The sequence below is a fragment of the Rhinolophus hipposideros genome (genome assembly GCF_964194185.1).
Source record: "Rhinolophus hipposideros genome assembly, chromosome: 7".
NCBI classification, from domain to species: Eukaryota; Metazoa; Chordata; class Mammalia; order Chiroptera; family Rhinolophidae; genus Rhinolophus; species Rhinolophus hipposideros.
The window spans coordinates 41,487,271-41,509,788 of NC_138053.1; the positions used below are offsets into that span (position 1 = coordinate 41,487,271).

At 36.3% G+C, this 22,518-nt stretch overlaps 1 protein-coding gene across 4 annotated transcripts in view; it reads left to right on the plus strand.

The window, feature by feature from the left end:
- The window catches only part of CETN3 (centrin 3), a 608,779-nt gene that overhangs the window by 111,402 nt on the left and 474,859 nt on the right, over positions 1-22,518 (plus strand). For all 4 annotated transcript variants that reach the window (XM_081053674.1, XM_081053675.1, XM_081053672.1 and 1 more), the window contains one exon: positions 20,831-20,921. In XM_081053674.1, the coding sequence (XP_080909800.1) occupies positions 20,831-20,921 (91 nt within the window). The remainder of the gene's footprint in view (positions 1-20,830; positions 20,922-22,518) is intronic.

Here is a 22,518-nt window from a genome sequence, read left to right on the forward strand (position 1 = left end):
GGCTATGGCACATATTTTCCTTTTTAGATCTTTGAATTGTGCTCTGTGATAATACAGAGCAGTGAGGCTTGCACAGCTGTGGTTTACATTCAAGTACTTTTGTCAAATTTTTTTTTTTATGAGATGTATTTCACTTCTGACGTTTAAAAGATTGCAGCTTTGAAGAATTCACATGGACGTTCTGCAACCATTTTATTTTGCTAATGAACTAAAATTGATCTCTGTAATTGAAAGATACTGATACTATTTGACTGTAGTCACTAAATACCAAGTGGTATTCTACACAATCCTGGATATAATATGACTGCTTTACCTTGGTTGTGAAATTACATTGTATAGTTTCTAGAAATTGTTTAATTATTAAAGAAAATAGTCCCGAAATGAGCAGTAGGAAGGATACTGCACTGAGCATCTGCATACTTGAGTTTGAAGCTGGACTGCTGGTAAATCACTTTATTTCCTTGGGAGTCAGTTTTTCATGTATAGACCTCATAGAACAAGGTTATTTAAGGTCTCTTCCAGCTCCTCCATCTCTAGAATCTAAATCCCACTAAATTGATTTTTCATAGTCAGTAAAACATCTGAACAAAGCTGAACTGTGAAATATTTGACAAGTATTAACAGGATTGAACATATCTTAGACATGTAGTATTCTGTAGAAGAAAAGAACAGTAGAGAACGACCCCCACCCTTACTCTCCCCCTCCCCCTCCACATAACTTGTATTTCTTTAAATTAGAAACATGTACAATTGCCAGTTACTCTAAACTGGTTTTATATTTATTGTGGTAAAGGACAGAGAGAGAATTCTCCAACCTAGAATTTCAGTTGTGCTTTGTTAACTCAGTAAGTAACAGCGGGCTGGGGCTGGGTTAGAGATCTGGATCAGCGTAGGTGGTGTGTAGTCCAGGCTGCACTAATCTATCCTTGATAAACAGGCTCGTGAATCTTATTGAGATTTTTTTCCTTTGGGGGTCAGAAAAAAAGAGGGAAAAGCAAAACTGCCTGCACTACTAGAGCACCTGCTTTATTAAATCTTCCCCAGGGAGGTTCATTATCAAGCTCTGAAATACAAGATCCTACTATAAATGGCATAGGAACCTGTACCCTCTTCATTTGTAATATGCTTATTTTACTGATTTGTTATTAAAATCCAATTTTCCACTTGGCTCACACACAAAAATAAACTTCGTAGCAGAATTTGATGGCTGGATGCAGACTATTAAGTTGTACAGAGAATGTTCACATATTCATTAATAAAGATTCTTCCATGAGAGAAAATGTATTCATTTTTTTGCCTTTACATTTCTAGAGTCTGTGTAAGACAACTATCTGAAAAATATCGGAGAGAAGATTTTAGAAGCAGGTAAAACCAATTTGCTCAATATATGCAGTAGAAAATATCTAGCTTTATTTTTATTGAGGGATAATAATAATATATGCTCATATATTTTGAAATGAAAAGGCATAAATAAAAATGCAGCCATAGAGCAGATAACCTGAATTAATAGACTACTCTTTATCTGCCTTAGTATTCACATGAGGCTAGCTTTTAAACATTTACATTAATAAACTTTTTTGCTGAATGATCTCTGGGTTATAGTACTTGATCTCACTTAATATAAAATTTAAAGGATAGGTATTCTGTTATTTTGTAAAGAAGAATCATATTCTCATAGTCTTTCATTCTGAATACACAAATTCTGTTTGCCCCTCATGATGTTGTGTTTTTTTTTAATACTGATGATTGAAATACTAAATAATGCAGTTTAATTTAGACAGAGGAAAATCAAATTTTTCTACAATTCAAAAATTTCAAAATATTCAAAGATTGTGGTAGACAGAAGGGCAATTTTATGTAATCCTGAAAAAGAAATGAGAAAGGAAGCACTTAGAGTGGGAGAGATTTGGGGATTAGAAATATATTAATGAAAGGCCTCGGAGAAATGATGGTGAACATAACGTGTTGGTTTAGGCATGTAGTATGCCCAGTAACACCCTGGGTGCACTTGCAATCATGACAAACCTATGTTAATTTTTCCTTGTTTGACTGGCTTACCTGAAAAATGGGGACAGTGATAGAAAGGCAAGATCACAGTGAAATCTGCTTGAAGCAGTTTATATTTTTTGAAAATTATTTTGAAATGAAAGGTTATTTTCTGTAGAAGTTTAAGTAATATGCTAACTCAGCTTTTAATGTAATAACTTACTAAAGAACCCCAGAAACAGGAATGTTATTTTTGGGGTGAGAACTCTTAATATTCAGAAAAATGCTACTTTATTAATAGTATGAATTAGAAATTCCATGAAATCAAAATTTCTAGAAAACTGATAAAAGAAAATCTACTTAAAAATCTTATGAAGAAAAGTTAATCATATCTCAATAAAAAGGGGACAAAGAGCATAAAAATATCAAGGTTTGTACATAATTAACATATTTTTTCACCAGTAGTCATTTTCATTTTACACCTGACACAATTTTAAAAACAATAAAAAATAACTTTAAAAATTTTGGTGATTACCTTCATCACAGTCATTCTCTAAACCAGGAAAAAAAACAATGATATTACAGCTGTGAGGCCAGAGTGCTGAACAGGTTTGTTGAATTCTGTGCAGTAGGCTAAGGAACCAGCAAATGCCTGGCTGAAATTCCTCTTGAATATGCTCATGTTCTGAGCAAGTTCTTCAAGTGCAGGCAATTTCAACTTCACTTGCAGAGGGGCTCTTCCTTTCTGGTTGTGGGACCTAAATTTGCTAATACTACATAGACAATGATGAGTTGCACTTTGGTTCATTAGGTCTGTGGATGCTATTTTATTTTCGAGATTAAAAAGAAGGTAAGCTTCTGTGTTGTTCTAAATATTAATAGCCATTGGGGGAAGGCAGCAGAGAATAAAGCCATCTTCCCTATATTTGGCGCTAATTAGATTCTGTTATGGTTTAAGAAAACTTCAGCTCAGAGATTATTTTGCATTCCCAGTATAGGCAAGTGATCATGGTAACAGATCATGAAAACAGGGCAGCTTGGAAATGATAAGAGGTAGATAATGATAAAATGTCTTTAGTATAATTTGATGGATACGTTAGGAAATACTTAAGATGTAAGTGAAAGAGAGGCTTCTGAGGATGACAAGAAAGAGAGAGAGAGATGGAGAGGAATGGGGAATGGGAGGGAAGAAGGGAAGGAGAAGGAGGGGAGAGAGAGAAATGATCACCCCTTAAGGATTTGTTTGATTCTTTTACAGTGGGTATGGTTTAATATTGCTGATGGATTGGGTTGGGATAGCTATAGCTATTCACCTTGGTGGCCATAATCTTTTTAGACTTTAGTGCACCTAAATAGTTAATGTGACTCTAGAGACCTTGCTTTTTTTTTTTTCTCCTTTCTGCGCCATTCCAGACTTTTCACACCGTAGGTATTACTTCAACCTCTATTAGATCACAGTACAGAAATGTGGTATTAACTTGAGTTTGCTTTGCTTATCATGAGAAAAATCATTAGAAATAAGATAACAGCGGATTACAAGAATTGGTTTAGAGACCAGTAATTCTCAAAGTGTGGTCCCTGGCCCAGCAAGAGCAGTTATCACTTGTAACTTGCCAAAACATGAGAACCACCTTCACCTCCCCCCACACATCCTCTGGGAGTGAGCCTAGCAATCTGTTTTAACAAGTCCTCCCAGTGATTCTGTTGTGTGCTATAGTTTGAGAAGGAATGTCTGGAGAGCAGGGTTCTTTTCTTCTACATCTTTGTAGTTATTCGATCTTGGTCAGTGTACTGAACTTTTCCAGGTCTCTGGTTCTCCTGTCTGTAAGATGAAAGACGATCAACAGTGGCCCTCCCAGCTCTAACAGACTGTGAATCTGGGCTTCTAATTACTTGGTGAAAGAGATTGTATTAGGAAAAAGCAATCCCTAGACATCCAGCTATGGAGATAAATCTCATATATTGCTCAGTTACATGCTCCTTTCATATGTTTAATGTACAGTGATCCTTCTTAATCCTCGTTAGTTCTGTATCTTTCTTGTAGCAGTTACTGTAAAATAAAATGAGCCTGCTAAACAACTCAAGACCAATTCCATTGCAAGTAAGTAGAATACATTAGAATGATCTTACTTTTAATTGTTGAAGATGACACAAAGTATCAATGATCTTAAAAAATGTAAAGTACACAGCTTTTAGTGGGATGGCTTTCCCCAAATTCACCATAAACTGAGTGCTCAGAAAGTACATAATTAAGTCTAGAAGCAATAATAGGGTGGCATAACCCCTTCTTACATTATACAATTTGTTCAAAGTTTAGAAAGCAATAAACATAATTTTTCTTAAGGATCTGCTGCAGCACTCTCTGTTAGCTGATGGAGATTAGTTAGTTCAAATGGCCAAAGGGCAACTCTTTTGCTTGTGGATTTTCTATTCTCCTAAGAGTAACTTTCAAATGGTAACCTGCTTTTCAATTTGTTTGAAGGAATGTTACATGGCTTGGAAAGCTATAGCTTCTACTGAAAAATGTGGAATGCATGTCTTTATAAAAATTAGATATAAATGTGAGCATTTATATCATATAAATAAAAACTAATCTGGGTTTGCTCTAAGACACAGATACTGAGATGTGCAGTGGTTGATATTTTGTATATTCACGTATGTCAATACAGACAAAGTAACCTCCTTTATCCATTATTGTACTAATCTGAATATATATATATAATATGCCAATATATATATATATATATATATATATATATATATATATATATATATATATATAATATGCCAATTTTTTAAAGGCACCCCAGTAATCAATCTACTTTCACTAACTTGAAATAATTGGGCAGAGGATTCCTTATATTAAAAAAGAAAAATTAGCCCACCGGACACATGTGACGCAGGTATGATCCGACTTTCCTTGTCTCTGTCTCTCCATAATCTCATTCAACCAAGTTGAATACAATATACACTCGGTTGCTTTGTTTAAAAGGCTCTGCCTATGTACATGCGTGCTTTTTTCTTTACACGATTAAGTGCTAGTTATTGTAAGCTAGTTTACGGTATCATGGAAGCAATATGAATATGACAGTGTTTTATTATTGTTTTTGCTTATATTCTTGGTACATATAAATCAGGAAATTATTTTTAAAGAAGATACTTGTAAATGGGGTCTTGGAGTAGCTAGCTTCATACAAAATTATGTAAGACCAAGTTCAGTTGAGGGTGATTCTTGTGCACTTTGTAGAAAATTACCATCTAATCTCATTTACAATAAACGATACCAAATTATTTTCTTTTGGCTTTTGGTGATGAAATTTTTTGCATCAAAATCTGTGTTAAAAAGAGAAAAGGAAGACAATAAATGGTCGGGTTTTCTCCTCGCGTGGCAACGTCATCTGTCCAGGCGGGGGAGCTCTCAGTCCACATGCAGCATTGCAAAGCAGACAGTCTGGTATCTTATCGGCTGCTTGAAAATCGTCTGACAAGAAAATATCAACACAAACCATGCAGTTTGCCGCTGGAGCACGCTGGACCTCATCTGCTTAAAAAAATGCACGGATATAGTCATCACAGTTCGTAATTTAATAAACTGCTCAGAAACCCCCACATTTTCATTTTGGCGACTTTGGTCTCACAACGAGATTCACATTGCTACAAAGACATTTGAATTTTGCACTAATATATCATGAGCACTGCACCCACTGCAAATTAATGAGTCTCTGAATAGCACTGTGTATTTGTCATTTGAATTGATGCTAATGCAGCGAGGTCTCCTGGTGATGCTGATCGTCCATAGCAGCTGCTCCAACCACAGAACGGACTGGCACTTCCCTTCTACTTTATATCGCAGTCCCTTTTCTTGGCTTTCCTGGCCTGTCAGTAAGGCAGCAATCCTGTAGCTGGTTATTGATAGGCCTGCTAATTATCTTTGACTTTACACTATTGGCCTGACCCCCAACACTGAGCAGAAGTGATATATCAGTGTTGAGAGAATTATGTACATCATACAGTGACAGCCTCAGACCAGGAGGTCAGAAGGAGTTCACTGAGAACCAGTGGTATTTACAAAGGAGGTTGGTATGGAAATTGGTAATATTTTTCAGCGATAGTGTGTAATGTATATCAATAGGTCACTCTAAGAACCTCACTATATTTTTTGTGATTATAATGAACTTCATTTGCATGTGTGTGCAAAAAACAGAGAGTAGTACTTCCAGTTTTTTTTTTTTTTTTCCTTTTCTAGTCAATCTATTCTATTGCAATCTAAGAACATGCTCATGGTAATACTTCTGGGTTATCAGGGTGTCTGAGTCTTCATTATGGTTGTATAAATTCCCTGTTGGTTAAAGAGATGTGGTGACACAGTTGGATGTAGTGGAGGGATTGTTGGCAGAAGGGGACATGTGTGTGGGAGGGAGAGGCACAAATGGGACAAAGTCAGTGACAAAAGGTTCCCAGTGTCTGTTGTTATTTTCTTTCCCCAAGTCTTAATTGTGAAATGAAATTTTTTTTCTTGGACTAGTGTTTCTATTAGATCTGCTTCTAGAATGAAGAATGAAAGTATGTGGAGTTTATTTTAATAGATTCTGGAAATTAGATTTGGGGTTTAGAAATGTCATGGAAAAATTAGGCAGAAAACTAAAAGCCAAAAATGAAAGTATACATCAGATTATGCACCTTTTGATAATTGTTGCTGAATTTAAGAAATGTTCCTTTTTTGCCCATCAGGGTCAAAGAAAAGCATGCAAACTTTTTTTTTTTTCCAAGTAAAAATAAACATTTTTTTAAAGAGACAAACAAATGCAAACTCTGGTTAGAAGGTAGCATTGTTAGCATTCATTTCCTAGATTGTAAAAGAAGCCTAGATAAGTAAGAGTCAATTTTTGAATTATCTCCAGGGAGGAAAAACATTCTAAGGCAGAGAAGTATAATTATTTGTTAAGTGATGTCAGGAAGTAGATAGTATAGAAGTGAAAGTATCCTATTAATCTCAATCAAATAGTGCCCAAGAGCAAGAAGGCTCTTTTCTTATGAAACTCATAAAAAAAGAGAGGATTTTTTTATTCTGACTCCACAACCTACTAAGCTGCTCAGAGCACAAGCCTCAGGAGATACAGACACTCCTGTTTCTCTCTACCCGTTGGCACCAACCGAAGGGTTAAACGGCCTCTCTCGCTGGAGAAGGCAGCATACAGGCTTTATACTCTCCAGCGCCTCCGTTTTCCATCAAGGCGGGAGACGTTTTTCACTCTTCTTGGAAAAACTTTGAAATGTAAACTGTTTCGATTGATGGCTCCTTCTGGCCCTGGCAACTCTTTTAGGTAGCTGGTGCTCTTTCTGTAATACTTGTTAAAAACGTCTCCGTAGCAAAGATGTTGTTTTTTATGTGATTTTTTTTTTTTTTTTTAAGTCAGCGCATGTGTGAGTACAGACAGGCTCTCATCAGGCACGGTAGAGACTGGCAGGTGAACACCTACTCCTGTTGCCCTTATTCATTTGCAATACTTTGTAAGATTAGTCTCTTTGAAAGCTGTTTTCAGTCTAAACTGTCAATCCTCCTCGAATGTGGTCCCTTTCACTGGGAATGACTTCTTAAAACTTGAGAGAAATGCTGTGGCCTGAAAGTCCCTTTCTTAGCCCAGAGAAGCTTCCATAAGTCTCTGATAACCTTCCCCTAAATCTTCTACTAATACAACAAGGCTGCCTGGGGCAGCTTTAAAAAAATCGAACATACATCTAAGGTATCGTGTGTTTCAGAGCAGTCTCTAACCTACATAAACAACTTCCATCATCATTTACAATCTTGTGTTGGAAATTCCATATTTGGTCAATCATCTACGAAATGACTGCATATGTGATTTTTCACATTCTCATACCATTCTTAAACTACATCTATGTGGAAAGAATTTGGGTGGTAAAATTGACCAATCTATTAAACCAATTGATTTAGATAGTGAAATAGGTCACATAGCATAAACCAGGGTGAAAAAAATACCCATTTTAGTCCAAAAGTTGACTGCTTATAGTGCTCTGATATTTAAATTATTTATCCTGTGCTATATAGAATCAGATTCATGAGTTACATATTCTTATTTGTTGTGGACTTCTTTTTCTTTGATCACGTTGGAGGCATTACACTATTCTGTTTTGCTGCTGTTGCTTCTCTGAAAGATTATATTCCCTTACATGTACCACGAAGAGGAAAGCCCTGTGACCTGTTTCTTAGTGGACCCATACTCGCCCCCAGTGTTCTGCACTTTGAATTCTCCCACTTGTCAGACATTTTACCGACTAACAGCACATTCTGAGGCAGCACATTTGCGAGGCTGCAAATCAATAGAGATTTGACTTGCAAGTGTTAGGGTAGGCACTGATTAAGTGTATGAGCTCAAGGACAAGAAGACATACTGGCTGTAGTTCTCTTCAGCCAAGTCGCTGCTTGTGCTCAGAGATGCGTCCTTCCCTCTTCTCTCTCTCTCTCTCTCTCTCTCTCTCTCTCTCTCTTTCTCTCTCTCTCTGTCTCTCTCTCATATACAAACACACACACACAGAGGGTGCCAAAAAGTGTATACACATTTTAAGAAAGGAAAAAAAAACTGCATTAAAATTGTAATAATATATATCGATAACAAAAGATGAATACAAGTCACGTGTATACATTTTTTGTATAATATATAATATTATACTATATATATAGTTTAATATATATATATATATGAAACCTCATACACACACAAGGTAGACTGGAATTATCATACCGTTAATTTCAGTTTTTAAATTTACAGGTAAACAAGAAACACTTGTGTAAAGTTGTCATAAAAGATCTCAAACATATTTTTAAATTATTTACTGAGATACAGGTAAATGTAATCACTTCTAAGTCAACATGAAACATTTAATTTCCTTCTAATGGCAAATTTTAAGAAACGACTGATTCTATTTCATCTTAGCATTTGAGTATATATGTATTATGATTGGTGCATTATGATTTCTAAACAGTATGTACAAGTTCTACATCAACGTTCCTGCTTTCAAAATGCGTATAATCTAGTATGAAAACAAAATTGGAAACAATATACACAGTATAATATAAATAAATATAACAGGTGTAAACAATATAGAATTTTTCTTTCTTTTGTATTAAAGTGAGAAATGCTAGGTTGTATTTACTTTTCAGAACAATGTTCTTGATTTCTTACATGTTGTTCTTATATTCTTTGCGTTTTGGAATATGTTGGGGGGGGGGAAAGCAAATCAGAAACTGACAGAATGGTTTGCAAGGTCAGTGCTTAGCTTGCTTCTCTTTCCTCTAATTCCTTCTTCTTTCTTTTCCTTGGTCCTACTCGGAACTTAGAGCTACACTGAGACCCTATCTCCATTGCCCTGACAATATCTGAGCCAAGTAGAAACGAAACCAAGGATGAGACCTCTCTGTAGACGCAGGTAGAAGTCCTGGAGATCACTGGTCTTTTTCAGAAAGGATACAGTTTTCAGTAAATTCCTACATTTATAAAGCTTTCTTTATGACAATTCATTTTCCAGGAGGCCTTAATGTTATTATTTGGAAAGTGAAGATAAATTTATAAACAATTAGATGATATATAAGAAGCCATCTAATGAAAAAAAAAAGATATTTTCTATGCTTCCAAATGAGAGCATCATAGAGTTTCAATTTTGATTACGTTGGAGTCCTGCAGACTAATGCATAGTAAAACAAATATATATATATATATATATATATATATATATATATATATATATATATGTATATGTATATATATATATATATATATCTAGAAATATTTAAATTGCAATATGTTTTGAGTTTGATTAAAAAGTAGTGAAAAGAAAATAATTCAACCAGGTAAGATTTTTATTTTAGGGATTGAAGATAGTGGTAAGAAAAAAAAACAACAGTGAGAGGGAAGGGTGAGTGGGATATGTGGGGGAGAGAAAGGGAGTGAGACATTAAAAAAATTATTATTATTACTGTGGTAAGAACACAATATGAAATCTACCCACTTAACAAAATTTTAAGTGTATAATATAATGTTAACTATAGGCAATTTGTTATACACCAGATCTCTAGAACTCATTCATCTTGCATAACTGAAACTAAGACCAGTTGAACAATTCCCTGTGTACCCTTCCCCCAAGCCTCTGGCAATGACCATCTTACTCTCTGCTTTTTATTTTTATTTTTATTTTTTTAGATTTTTTATTAAAAAATAAGCAAACATACAATATTATATTAGTTTCAGGTGTATATCATAGTTATTCAACAGTACCCACCTGGCATTATACATAACGATTATAATATTGTTGATTATGTTCCCTATGCTAAAGAGGTGATCACCAAAATACATCCAGAAACAATCTGACACTGTACTACACTATCACAATACTATTGACTATATTCCCCATGCTGTACATTACATCCCCAAGACTTACTTGTTTTATACCTGGAATTTTGAACCTCTTATTCCCATTTCTCTACCCCCCGCTTTAAACAGTTTCCAATTATAGTTGACATTTAATATTATTTTATATTAATTTCAGGTTTATAACATAGTGGTTTGATATTTATAGTTTACAAAGTGATCCCCCTGACTAGTCTAGTACCCACCTGGCACTATAGGTACTATTACCATATTATTGATTATATTCCCTATACTTTACATCCCCATGACTGTTCCATAACTACCAATTTGTATTTCTTAATCCCTTCACTTTTTCTCACCCTGCCCCCAACTCCCTTCCAGTCTGTCACCCTGATAGACCTAGTACTCATCTGACACCATATATAGTTATTACAATATTATTGACTATGTCACTTATGCTATACCCTACATCCTCATGACTACTCTGTAGCAACCAATTTATACTCCTTAATCCCTTCCCCCTTCACCCAACCCCTCTCCTGTCTGACAACCGTCAAAATGTTCTCTATATCAATGAGTTTATTTCTGTTTCATTTATTTGTTTATTTTGTTCCTTAAATTCCACTTATATGTGAAATCATGTGACATTTGTCTTTCTCTGACTTACTACACTCAGCATAATCCCCTCTAGGTCCATCATGTTGTAGTAGATGGCAAGATTTCATTTTTTTTTTTTTTGGTACGGCTGAGTAATATTCCATTGTGTATATGTACCACCTCTTCTTTATCTACTTCTCCGTTCGGGGACACCCAGGTTGCCTTCATATCTTGTCTATTGTAAATGATGCTGCAATGAACGTATGGATGAGCACATCTCCTCGAAGTAGTGTTTTGGATTTCTTTGGATAAATACCCAGAAGTGGGATTACTAGGTCTTTCTTTGTCTCTTGTTATAGTCTTTGCTTTAAATTCTATTTTTGTCTGGAAAAGTATTGCTACTTCAGCTTTTTGTTTGTTTGTTTGTTTTCATTTTCATGAAATATCTTTTTTCATCCCCTTACTTTCAGTCTGTGTGTGTCTTTTGATCTGGAGTGAGTCTCTTGTAGGCAGCAAATGTAAGGGTCTTGTTTTCTTATCCATTTAGCCACTCTATGTCTGTTGATTGGAGCATTTAATCCATTTACATTGAGTGTTATTGTTGATAGGTATATAGTTATTGCCATTTTATTTTATATACATACATACATTTGTCTTAAAGAAGTCCTTCTAAGATTCCTTGTAATACTGGTCTGGTGGTGATGAACTCCTTTAGCTTTTTCTTGTCTGGGAAGCTCTTCGTCTGTCCTTCAATTCTAAATGATAGCCTTGCTGGGTAGAGTAATCTTTGTTGTTTTTCATCACTTTGAATAATTTCTTGCCAATCACTTCTGGCCTGAAAAAATTCTGTTGAGAAATCAGCTGACAGTCTTATGGGTACTCTTCTTGTAGGTACCTAACTTCTTTTCTCTTGCTGCTTTTAAGATTCTCTCTTTGTTTTTAACCTTTGTCATTTTAATTATGATGTGTTTGTGTGGCCTCTTTGGGCTCATCTTGTTTAGGACTCTCTGCACTTCCTGGCTTTGTATATATATTTCCTTTGCCAGGTTAGGGAAGTTTCCCATTATTATTTCTTCAAATAAGTTTTCAATTCCTAGTTCTCTCTTTTTTGCTTTTGGTACCCTTATAATGTGAGTGTTGGTACTCTTGATATTGTCCCAGAAGCCCTTTAAATTCTCCATTTTTTTTTTTTGGATTCATTTTTCTTTTTGCTGTTCTAATTGGGTGTTTTCTGCTACTTCTAAATTGTTGTATCAATCCTCTGCTTCATCTATTCTACTATCATTTACCTCTAATGTGTTCATCATTTCAGTTATTGTATTCTTTATTTCTGACTGGTTCTTTTTTATGTTTTCTATCTCCATTTTCATGTTTTCTGTTCTCTTTGTTGAAGTTCTCCCTGAGATCATTGAGCATCCTCATAACCAGTGTTTGGAACTCTGGATATGGTATATTACTTGTCTCTATTTTGCTGAGTTTTTTCCTGAAACTTTGTTCTATTCTTTTATTTGGGACATGTTTCTTTGTCTTCCCATTTTGTTCGTGCATGTATTTTTTTCTATATATTTGGTAAGGCTGCTATGTCTCCCAGTCTTAGAAGAGTGACCTTATGTAGTAGGTGTGCTGTGGGGCTCAGTGATGAAGTCTTCCTGGTCACCTGAGTCATGGACTACAGGTGTGTCCCTTGCATGGGTTATGTGTGCCCTCTTGTTGTAGTTGAGGCTTGCTTTCTGTTTGCATATTAGTAGGAGGGATTGACCCTCAGGTTCATTGCTTTTGAGCACTTGCTGGGACTACTATGGAGGAGTTGTGATACAGAGACTGACCCTACAGAGTAGGATCTGCCTTAGCAGGGCTCTGATGCCTACCAATATGTCCCTTGGGTGTATCATCCTGGGAGGCAGCTGGATGATGCTCCAGCTTGTTTTGAAGCTGGCCATTGTGTGCGCCAGCCCCAGGGCTACCTGGGAGGGGACACACTGCAGGTCAAGTTCAGATGTAGCCCCATGTCCCACCTGGGGACACCCAGCAGGAACCACAAAGCAATTTGCAGATGGTACTTGTGCCATGCTTGGAAGTGGCCTAAGAGTCCAAGCCGTGAACCAAGGCTGGCTGCCACTAGTGTCGGGCTTAGGGCTGCTCAGTCACGGGTATAGGACATGCTCAAGCCAGTTGCTGCTTGTCTGTGTTCCATGAACCTTTGAGAGATCCTAGGAAAGTCTGCAGCATGAGCCAAGTCTGCAGCATGTCAAAAAATTCAATGGAAGTGGCTTGGGTATGCCCAAAAGTTGGGCTGGGAGGGTTCCTAGAATCACGAGGGCAGGGCAGACAAAAGGTGAAAGCCAGCTATATGGCGACTCAGATATGGCAGCTGCCTGCTTCTGCACGCAGGAATGGGGACACTCAATAAAGAAACAATGGCCTCTGCCAGCTCCTCTGTCCGAGAGAAATCTGCCCCTCCAGCTCTCTTCCTGAAGCCAGTTCCCCCATCCTATATGTCCCTGGGACCTCTCCAGCTGCTGCCCCAGTGCTGGAGCTCGGAGCCAGTGATTCCATTGGAAGTCCAGTGTGGTCCCTTTAAAAGAAGCACCTGGGACTCCAGCAGCCCTCTGTCTCTCTCAGCCACAATCTTTGCTGGTTTTCACAGCCAGAAGTTATGGAGACTTCTCTCCCTGGGCTCTGGAGATGCTGGGACTCCTCACTCCTCCAGAGGGATCTCCACAACTGAGATATCCTTCCTGATTTTTATTGGTCACATATGGATGTGGGATCAGCTCGATCCACGTCTATGCCTCTCCTACCAGTCTCAAGGTGGCCTCTTGTGTATGTTCTTAGTTGTCGGGGTTCAGTTCAGCAAGATTTCAGGCAATTCTCAATGATGGTTGTTTTGTAGTTTAGTTGTAATTTTGATGTGGTTGTTAGAGAAGGCAAGCACAGCATTTACCACTCCTCTATCTTGACCAGACTCCATTCTCCGCTTTCATTATTCAGCCTTTAAATAAGGAAATCTTGACATATGTTACAACATGGTTGAACCTGGAGGGCATTATACTCAGCAAAATAATCCAGTCACTGAAGGACAAATACTGCGTGATTCCACTAATACAAAGTAAGTAAACTAGTGAAACTTATAGAAGCAGAGACTGAGAAATGTTTTAGGGAGTGGAGGAGAGTAGAAGTGGAAAGAGAAATTGTGTATAAATCACTTCTCTTAAGTACTTCAATGAATCTCTGGTATTATCTTCCAAGTTTTTATTTAGCTTCTTACTGCTATGGACACTGGGATGTAAAGTTAAAGACTCTTAAACTCCAAAGGTACAGAAGGAGTATGCATCATCCCAATTATGTATATTATATAATGGGAGGGGCAAAGATATTATAAAACTTACAAATACACTGTTAAGAGAGAAATTCCTCAAAGAAGTGAGGAAATGTGAGACTATCATCTAGCATTTATTTAAGGTCACTTGAGAGAGCTTTTTAAATCATATACCAGGCAGGGAAATTAAAATGCTGAGAATATTATTTGAGCAATGTCTGTATAATGTAATGATAGGGCATTTTTCAGGCCTGGTCTAATTCATGTGGGGACTTTACAGTAAATTTGGCCACTCTTGTAAAACCTAGGAACAACGTTACATGTGAACTAAGGCGATGCAACTCATCCTAAAAGCATGATCTGTGGCCCCTAATTTTTGGTTCTGTGACAAGCAAACTTCAAATTCTCAAGCCTACAAAGTCCATGTCACATCTTCATGTTCCCTAAAGGGTTCAATTTAAGATATGGTCTCTGCAGGCCAAACAAGTAGGAAGTGCTTACCAAATGATTTATTTTACTAAAATATGATAATCGGCTTAGTAGGACTTGGTAGCTTATAAAATCTTAAGTGGTATTGAAAAGATGTCTACGTTTCTGCATCTTTCAAAAAAAGAAAGAGCCTTCAGAAATCTTATCTGGCATTATGAAAATAAACTCTACACAAGATTCTTCCCCTTCCTCCTCCCACTCCCCAATTTAAATCAACTAATTAAGAAAGACTGTAACTAGAAGGGAATGATTAACTCATTAATTTAATCATTGTCATACTTGTGAATATGGACTTGTATCAGAGTTAAGAGGTTAATGAATTCAAATATTATTGTCAAAACTGCCTGTGGTTTTCAAAGAGGAGGATTTTATGTTCTGTAGTTTATGTGCTTAGAAGTTAAAACTCAGCCGTGATATAAAGTTTTAGATCAAAATACGTTACTGAAATTGTGCAGAAAATGATGCATAGGAAAAAATAAGAATTTCTCTTTATCACTATTGCCAACATAACTGCTACCTTCAATATGACTCCCACTAATAACACCCTAATATTCTCATAAATGTTACATCTGGGTAGCTAGAATTGACTTGCTTGGGCATAAGGCTGTCCACACTCAGGGATGTTTGAGATCCTTAGAATTCAATATTTGGCCATCTCTTCTTACTATAAATGTTCTGTGGAAATTTTATGTCTAATAATATGCTAAAAATTTCTTAAAAATATGTCTCCACCCCAGCTCTCCTTTCTCTTTCCCTATGTTCTCCAGGTCTAAATGGGCACAAGTCCCAAGGCTGTTGTTTCTACTCCTTTGATAGGTGAGTTTGATAGGCCGGAGTAAAAAGCTAAGAAATCTTGATTAGATCTTTAAATTTCAGAGTAATTAAAATCTTTGACTTTAGGTCCCAACAATCCAAAGCAGAATAGAATATCTATTTTACCCCAAAGTTGCTCTATCAACTGCTTTTATTATTGCAGCAAATGTACCATCTTGACTAAACCAGAACCTCGACATTTTTTATCATTCCTCTCTCTTCATTTCTTGTCTCACCCTAGTCTGGTTCCGAAACCTTCTCTTCTCACCCTCGTCTGGTCCCTAAACCTATCTCTTGATTCCATCTTCTTTCTTTCTTAGCCATTGCTCAATTACAGCAGTTAGAATAATTTTTCTTAAATGCATATTTGATCACTTTGTTCTCTTGCTTGTAATTCTTCAATGCCTCTTATTATCTTCAAAAAATTTTTAATTTACTGGCAAATCAGACAGTCTTTAATAACAACTGATGCCTCTCGTCTATCTGTTTCTCTTTTCATCACCTGCCATTCCCAGTTCAGCTACATTGAAATGTAGATTCTCACATACACTTGCTCTTTCATAACTCTGTGAATTTTTAAATTCTGTTTCTTCTTCCTTGTTTTCCCTTTATCTTCAATCTTCTAGCAAACTCCAAATCATTTCTTGAAACTCAGATCAAATATTACCTCTGATAAGCATCTAAATAGCTTTTGTCCCTGATTCAGGCACTCCCTTTCCAGGAATTGGGGGCTTTTTGTTGCTTGACTCTACCATACAATTTTATTGTTTCATCTCTGTTGGCTCATCTTGTGTGTGTGTGTGTATGTGTGTGTAGCTCAGGTATGTGGAATAGTGGGTAGGAATGTGGGCTTTGGACCTAACTATTTGGGCTTATGCAGACCTAACTAATCAAATGTATGACCAGGCTAACTTTGGTTTTTACATCTGTTATGGTGGATTACTGATTTAAAAAGATAATGCATTTTTTTATCCCACATATCAGTGAAATCACATGGTTCTTGACTTTTTCTGTTTGACTTATTTTGCTTAGCATAATAATCTCAAATTCCATCCATGTTGTCGCAAATGGCACTATTTCATCTTTTCTTGTGTTTGTGTGTGTGTCTGTGTGTGTATATCACACCTTTTTTATCCAATCATCTATCTAAGGGTACTTCTGTTGTTTCCATGTCTTGGCCACCATAAATAAAGATGCAGTGAACATCAGAGCACATATATCTTTATAGATAAATGTTTTCAAAATTTTGTGGTAGATACCCAGGAGAGGGCTTACTGGGTTATATGATAATTCTATTCTTAATTTTTTGAGGAACCTCCACATGGCCTTTCATAGCAGCTGCACCAATAAAGAAATAAGACAAATAAATAAACAAAAATTCGTAGACAGACAATAGTTTAGTGGTTACCAGAGGGTAAGGGGGGAAGTGAGGATGGTGGATGAGGGTAAAAGGAATTAAATATATGGTGATGGAAGGAGAACTGACTGGAGAACTGGATGGTGAACATACAATGTGATATATAAATGATGTGTTACAGAATTGTACACCTGAAACCTATGTAACTTTACTAACCATTGTCACCCCAATAAGCTTTAATTAAAAAAAAAAGGTAAAGCAAGTAAAATGCATAACCATGCATGGTGCATATTATGTGTATAACGAATGTTGTTTGTTGCCATGATTGGTGTTAGTAGGAGTAGTATTAGTTTTTAACAGTGTGTTTCATTTAGTAGATATTCAGTAAATGTTGGTTGACTGAATAAAAGTCCATACCGAGGAAAGTTGGCTTATAAAATGTTGAGGATAACTTGAAGTTCTTATAAGAAAACTATCTGTAGTTCAAAGCAGTTTGGATACCTAACCATTTTCACATTGTATTGTCAAGGATACGAATATGGAGAACTCTAGATTTCATAACTACCACTTGCTTTGCAGGGTTAGGAAATACAACTATAAATGTTCATTTAATTAAAATTGTTAGTATCACCTGGCAGAATTCTAATACACAATATAATTATGAGTAATATAAAGAGGACTTCTAGGAAACATTTTTTGAGGTGCATGATATAAGGATATTTCCACTAGATTGAAGGTTCCATACCCCAAATTCCCAAATACACAATTTCTATACAGAGCTTGTTATTTATTGTCCTGTGTGAATCAGCTAATGGATACATGGAGTTTTGAAGGCTGTCTTTTTTCCTTTAACCCTATATGTATAATTAATGACCATTAGCATATCTAATTAGGTGGGATTATATTTAGAACAAAATTATTTCTTATCAATAGGTATTATTCATAATAACCAATATAACTAGATCTTGGATATATATATATATATATATATATATATATATATATATATATCAATAAAGCAGATTAGAAGCATTAACAAACCTTTAAATGTTTCTATTATTGAAATTCATAAAGTGCTTTGATATCATTTGAATATTAAGTATAAATATTTGGGTATAGAGAAGAGTTTGAGCCAAATTGTAAAGGTACGCTGTAAACCACAAGCAGGACTGCAAGTGTGCATAGATCGTGCCATAGTTGGCACTGAAATTAGGCATCTAGACTCTGAGGATTAGAAAGGAACTTAGAGATCATTGAGCCCAATTTTCCACATAATGGATGATTCTCTCTGAACCCTGCCCCATAAGTTACCTGGTGTCTTTTTGACCATTTCCAGTTTTGGACACCTCCAGCTTATGAGAATTCAAATAACTCTAGTGAGTTTTTAACTTTTGAGCAAAATGCTATTTTCCTCTATCTTCCGTCTATTTGTCTTAATTGTTCTCTGTGAATGTATTCTGGGTGTTGATTTTATTTGATGAAAAGTCACTTAAAACAATACTTTACATCAAAGAGGGTTACTATATAGAGTAGAATACAGTATTTCTACTGGAAATGCCAGAATTTCTAAGATGAAAATCAAGACTTCTGTGATGGGAGGAAGAATAAGGTTATTCTAAAAGTTTTAATCACACTCCTTTTTTGGAGAGCTTTTTTTTTTCTCTTTGCAAAGCAAATTTTTTGGTCATTTGAGTATGAAAAGACAGGCCCCAGGATGTGGACTGGAAGGTGAGGGCTCACTGGCTTCACGTGAGAAAATGTGTTTCAAGGGCTTCCAAAGAGGAAGAGAGTAATGGGAAAATGATGGGGAGAAACTTGGAGCTACAACCTAGGAGGGGAAAGGGTGACAAGATTGCCAGAGGCCAGAGCCTGAAGAGAAAATATGGCTGTGGAAAAAAATTGCTGTGGTGGAGAGAGCAAAAGCACTTAAGCAGTAGGGATGTCTGGGATATATTTTTAATATTTTGGTTTAGATGATTCTTTTATGTATTGCCTTCTATCTTCAGACACACATTTAACCTGAAGGTAAAATCTACTTCACATACTGCCATTTGTTCACTGTCACTTTTTCACTAATGCATTTTATTATTGATACTCAGGGAGAATCGATAGAAAAAGGGGCCACACAATGGACTGTCTATATCTTCAGGTTCTGCATCCATGGATTTAACCACCTGCAGATGTGGAGGGCCAACTCCATGCAATGTGCTGTGCCATTTTATATAGGGGACTTGAGTATCTGTGGGGAGTCCTAGAACCAAACCAACTAGGATTCCAACTAGTCGTCCAACTAGGGAAGACTGTATTTCACCACTGGGTCAATTGGGTGAGGAGGAGAATAATAATGCAGTAGATTCTTGAGAATATTTGGGCAGTGCAGTTGACACTGGGTTTTCTATTCAGTGTATTATGAATTGAGATTTAAAAAAAAAAAAAAACAAACTACTAACTGTAGGGGAGATTGACCCAAGAAATTTGGAAGAGTTGAGAATATGCAAGCTATTATCACAGGCTCTCACTTCAGAAAACTGAAATCTTACGGATGCACAGGGCTACTCTGAATATGTTTGGCTGTGTTCAAGTGTGAAGTGGAGAGATTCTCTGACCCTCCTTTGCTGTTAATATTTTCTATATCATTTGAGTAGAAATACTGCTCATATTCTGTCAATATAACTCTTGAAAATTGGTCTCTAGAACTGAGCATAATACCCTGGATCTTTTTTTTTTTTTTTTTAACAAAGTAGAGTGGATGATTGTCTCCCTATTTTGGACTTCCTTGTTATTGAATAATATGAAAGCATATTATTTGAAAATAAGATGTAAGGATTGCACTTTCTCTTTATGCATGGCCTCATCTCTTGCACAGTTGCAAAATCATTTGGCCAAATTGTCATCTTCTTGATTGATGGTTCTAACTAATGAAGTCCCTGGTGTAGAGCAAATACACTAAATTTGGAGTTGGTAGATACTGCCTTGACTACTAGTTTTTGCCAACTGTAACTAGATGAATGCTAGGACCGTCATGTATCCAGAATCTGAATTTCCTTATCTATAAAATTTGAATTAAACAATGACTTTTCCATCTTTCTTACAGAACTGTGATGATTGTTAAATGCCATGAGATGAAAACATCTTATAAATCCAAATACCCCATACAAAAATAAAATGATATAGTTTAATTTTTTAATAAATGTCCTTTAAAGAAATGATAATAGCACACTAGAGATGCTTTTGAAATTTCTCGTTTAAAAAAACAACCAATTTTTGACTTATCAATGAAATCCTCATTTTGCCTCTATAACTTTGTAACTCTGATTGAGTGAACCATCCAGATGAGTAATTTTCTGTATGTTAATTCACATCTTCAATCAACTAGCTTCTTCATTTAAATTACATGTCCTTTAAAAAAAATTGGTAACTGTGCTATACAATTTACTGCTTTAGCAAACTTGCTACTCAAAATGGTGGGTAACTTTTTTTCTATGGTGAGCCAATAATCATTAGCCAAAAAAGGAAGAAAACCCCAACCACTAAATCCAAGCAGTTTAATCTGTTTTCTCATGGGAGACATAAATATAAATTTCACAAGTCATACAAAAATATAGTAAAATATAGTTTAATATCACAGCCAGTTAAGGAATGAGAGACACTGAAGGGAAAGAGAAGGGACAAGTTTAAGGACAGCATCTTTCATTCACTCTATTTTGAATCCCTATATTTCTTTGTTTTGATGCCTAACCCCTGAATTTCCTTTCCAAAAGCTTGGGAAAACATCTTTCTCTTACTCAACAGCTGTTGACATCCATGACTGGTTTTTGGCCCCCAATAGTTCTCTGTTGGCCATTCTATTGTTGTTATAACCCATGCCTCTGCCTCTCTCCCTAGCCCACCTTTACCTGAAGACCAAGATCCACCCAGTGCCTGTGGTGGGAACTCGGGATCCAGTGCCTTCTTAAACCATCTCCTTCCTGGTGATGTAAGTCTACAGTGTTCATGTTTCCTTCTCACACCCACTCTTTCCTGCTGAAATCGACTACTTGGGACATACCTGCCCCTTTTCTGAGACTCTCAGAATGAAATATTATACATGATAAGGACCTCAACCATACAATTAAAACTCTGTTTTGGACATTTGCACAACTGGATGGGCTTATCAGTCAAGAAAGGGATGTTGGGTAGGCAGTTAATGTGGAAGCTTGCCAGGGGCTTAATAAAATAAGGTTCATGACTCGTTTCAGTTTATTGTCTGGTTTCCCCGCTTCAGTCTAATTATAGTACAGATTGGAGAGCTAGGTGGGAGAGTTGAACATATCAGAATTAATTTTCATGCTGGTAAGATAAACATATTTCTTACCTTCTCTGGGCTTTAAAGCCACAGGAATTTGGCATGCACAGAACAACTGCCTAAATGGTGAGCCATTTTCTCAAGAAAATGAAAGGTTCTAGAAAGCCCAGCGGATGGCTTTTCCCATCCTGAAACCTGGAGTGAACTTCAGATAATGCCATCAAATTGGACGATTTACCTGTTCATTAGTTGGGCCAAAACTCCAATGAATGTCAAGTGTCAGCACAATGTCTACGTGGTAACTGTTGCCAATTGCCTCACCCAGGATATTGGTAGTGAAGCAAATTCCACGGGAAATAGGCCAGTTTCATTTCTTGGGGGACTCTAGAATTTTATAGTATATATTTATATTTGTATAATCAGTACATTTTTAAATTAAGTGGGAGTTAGTGTGTTTTACTAAGTATAGTTGAAATCAGTGCCTTTAAACACCAAACTAGACTATAAAATATAACTTCCAAAACTGTGTGTAAGAATAATGTATTTTATAGTGTTTACTATGTATAAACACTGTTTTAGTTGTTTTACCTGTATTTGTTCATTAAATCCTAACAACTTTATGAGATTGATTTTATCTTATTAACCTCAATTTATATATCAGTATATTAAGGCAAAAAGAGGTTAAGGGATTTGCCTAAATTACACAAAATCAAAGTTATACAAAACCTCCCGCTTTCTCTCCCCCCGTCCCCCAAAGAGCCTGGTATAACAAAATTCAACAGAACTCTATGTGGGTTGATATTTACAGGTGTTTGTGTTAGAAAAGACAAAAAAGTCAGGAGATGGGTGCCCGATGTAGAGACTCAATGAGTTGAGATTTAAGGACCACGGATCAGGAAGGCTCAGATGGGAGTGCAGAGGGCAGTATAGAAAGTGTAGGACAATTCAAGACACAGGGACTATATCTTTTGAAATTTTATGGAGACAATCTACAGATAAAGCTGTGAATGAAGATGGAAGATGAAATAATGTGAGGAAAAGCAATAAGGTTAAATTCAGGGAACTTGTGTGTTGTGTGTGGACAGAGTACAGTCCTCATGCTGACCCATCCCTGAGTTGTTCAAAGAAGACAATGTTGATGTGCGATGGAAATATCTATGGAAACCCTGACTGAAAAAGATTGGATTGCACTAGTGATCAAAGAGGTCCTATACAAGCGATTCTGTCCTTGGATTGGGGTGGGAGAGAGGTTAAAGGGGGAATAAGGATAAACTGCTGAGGCATTCAT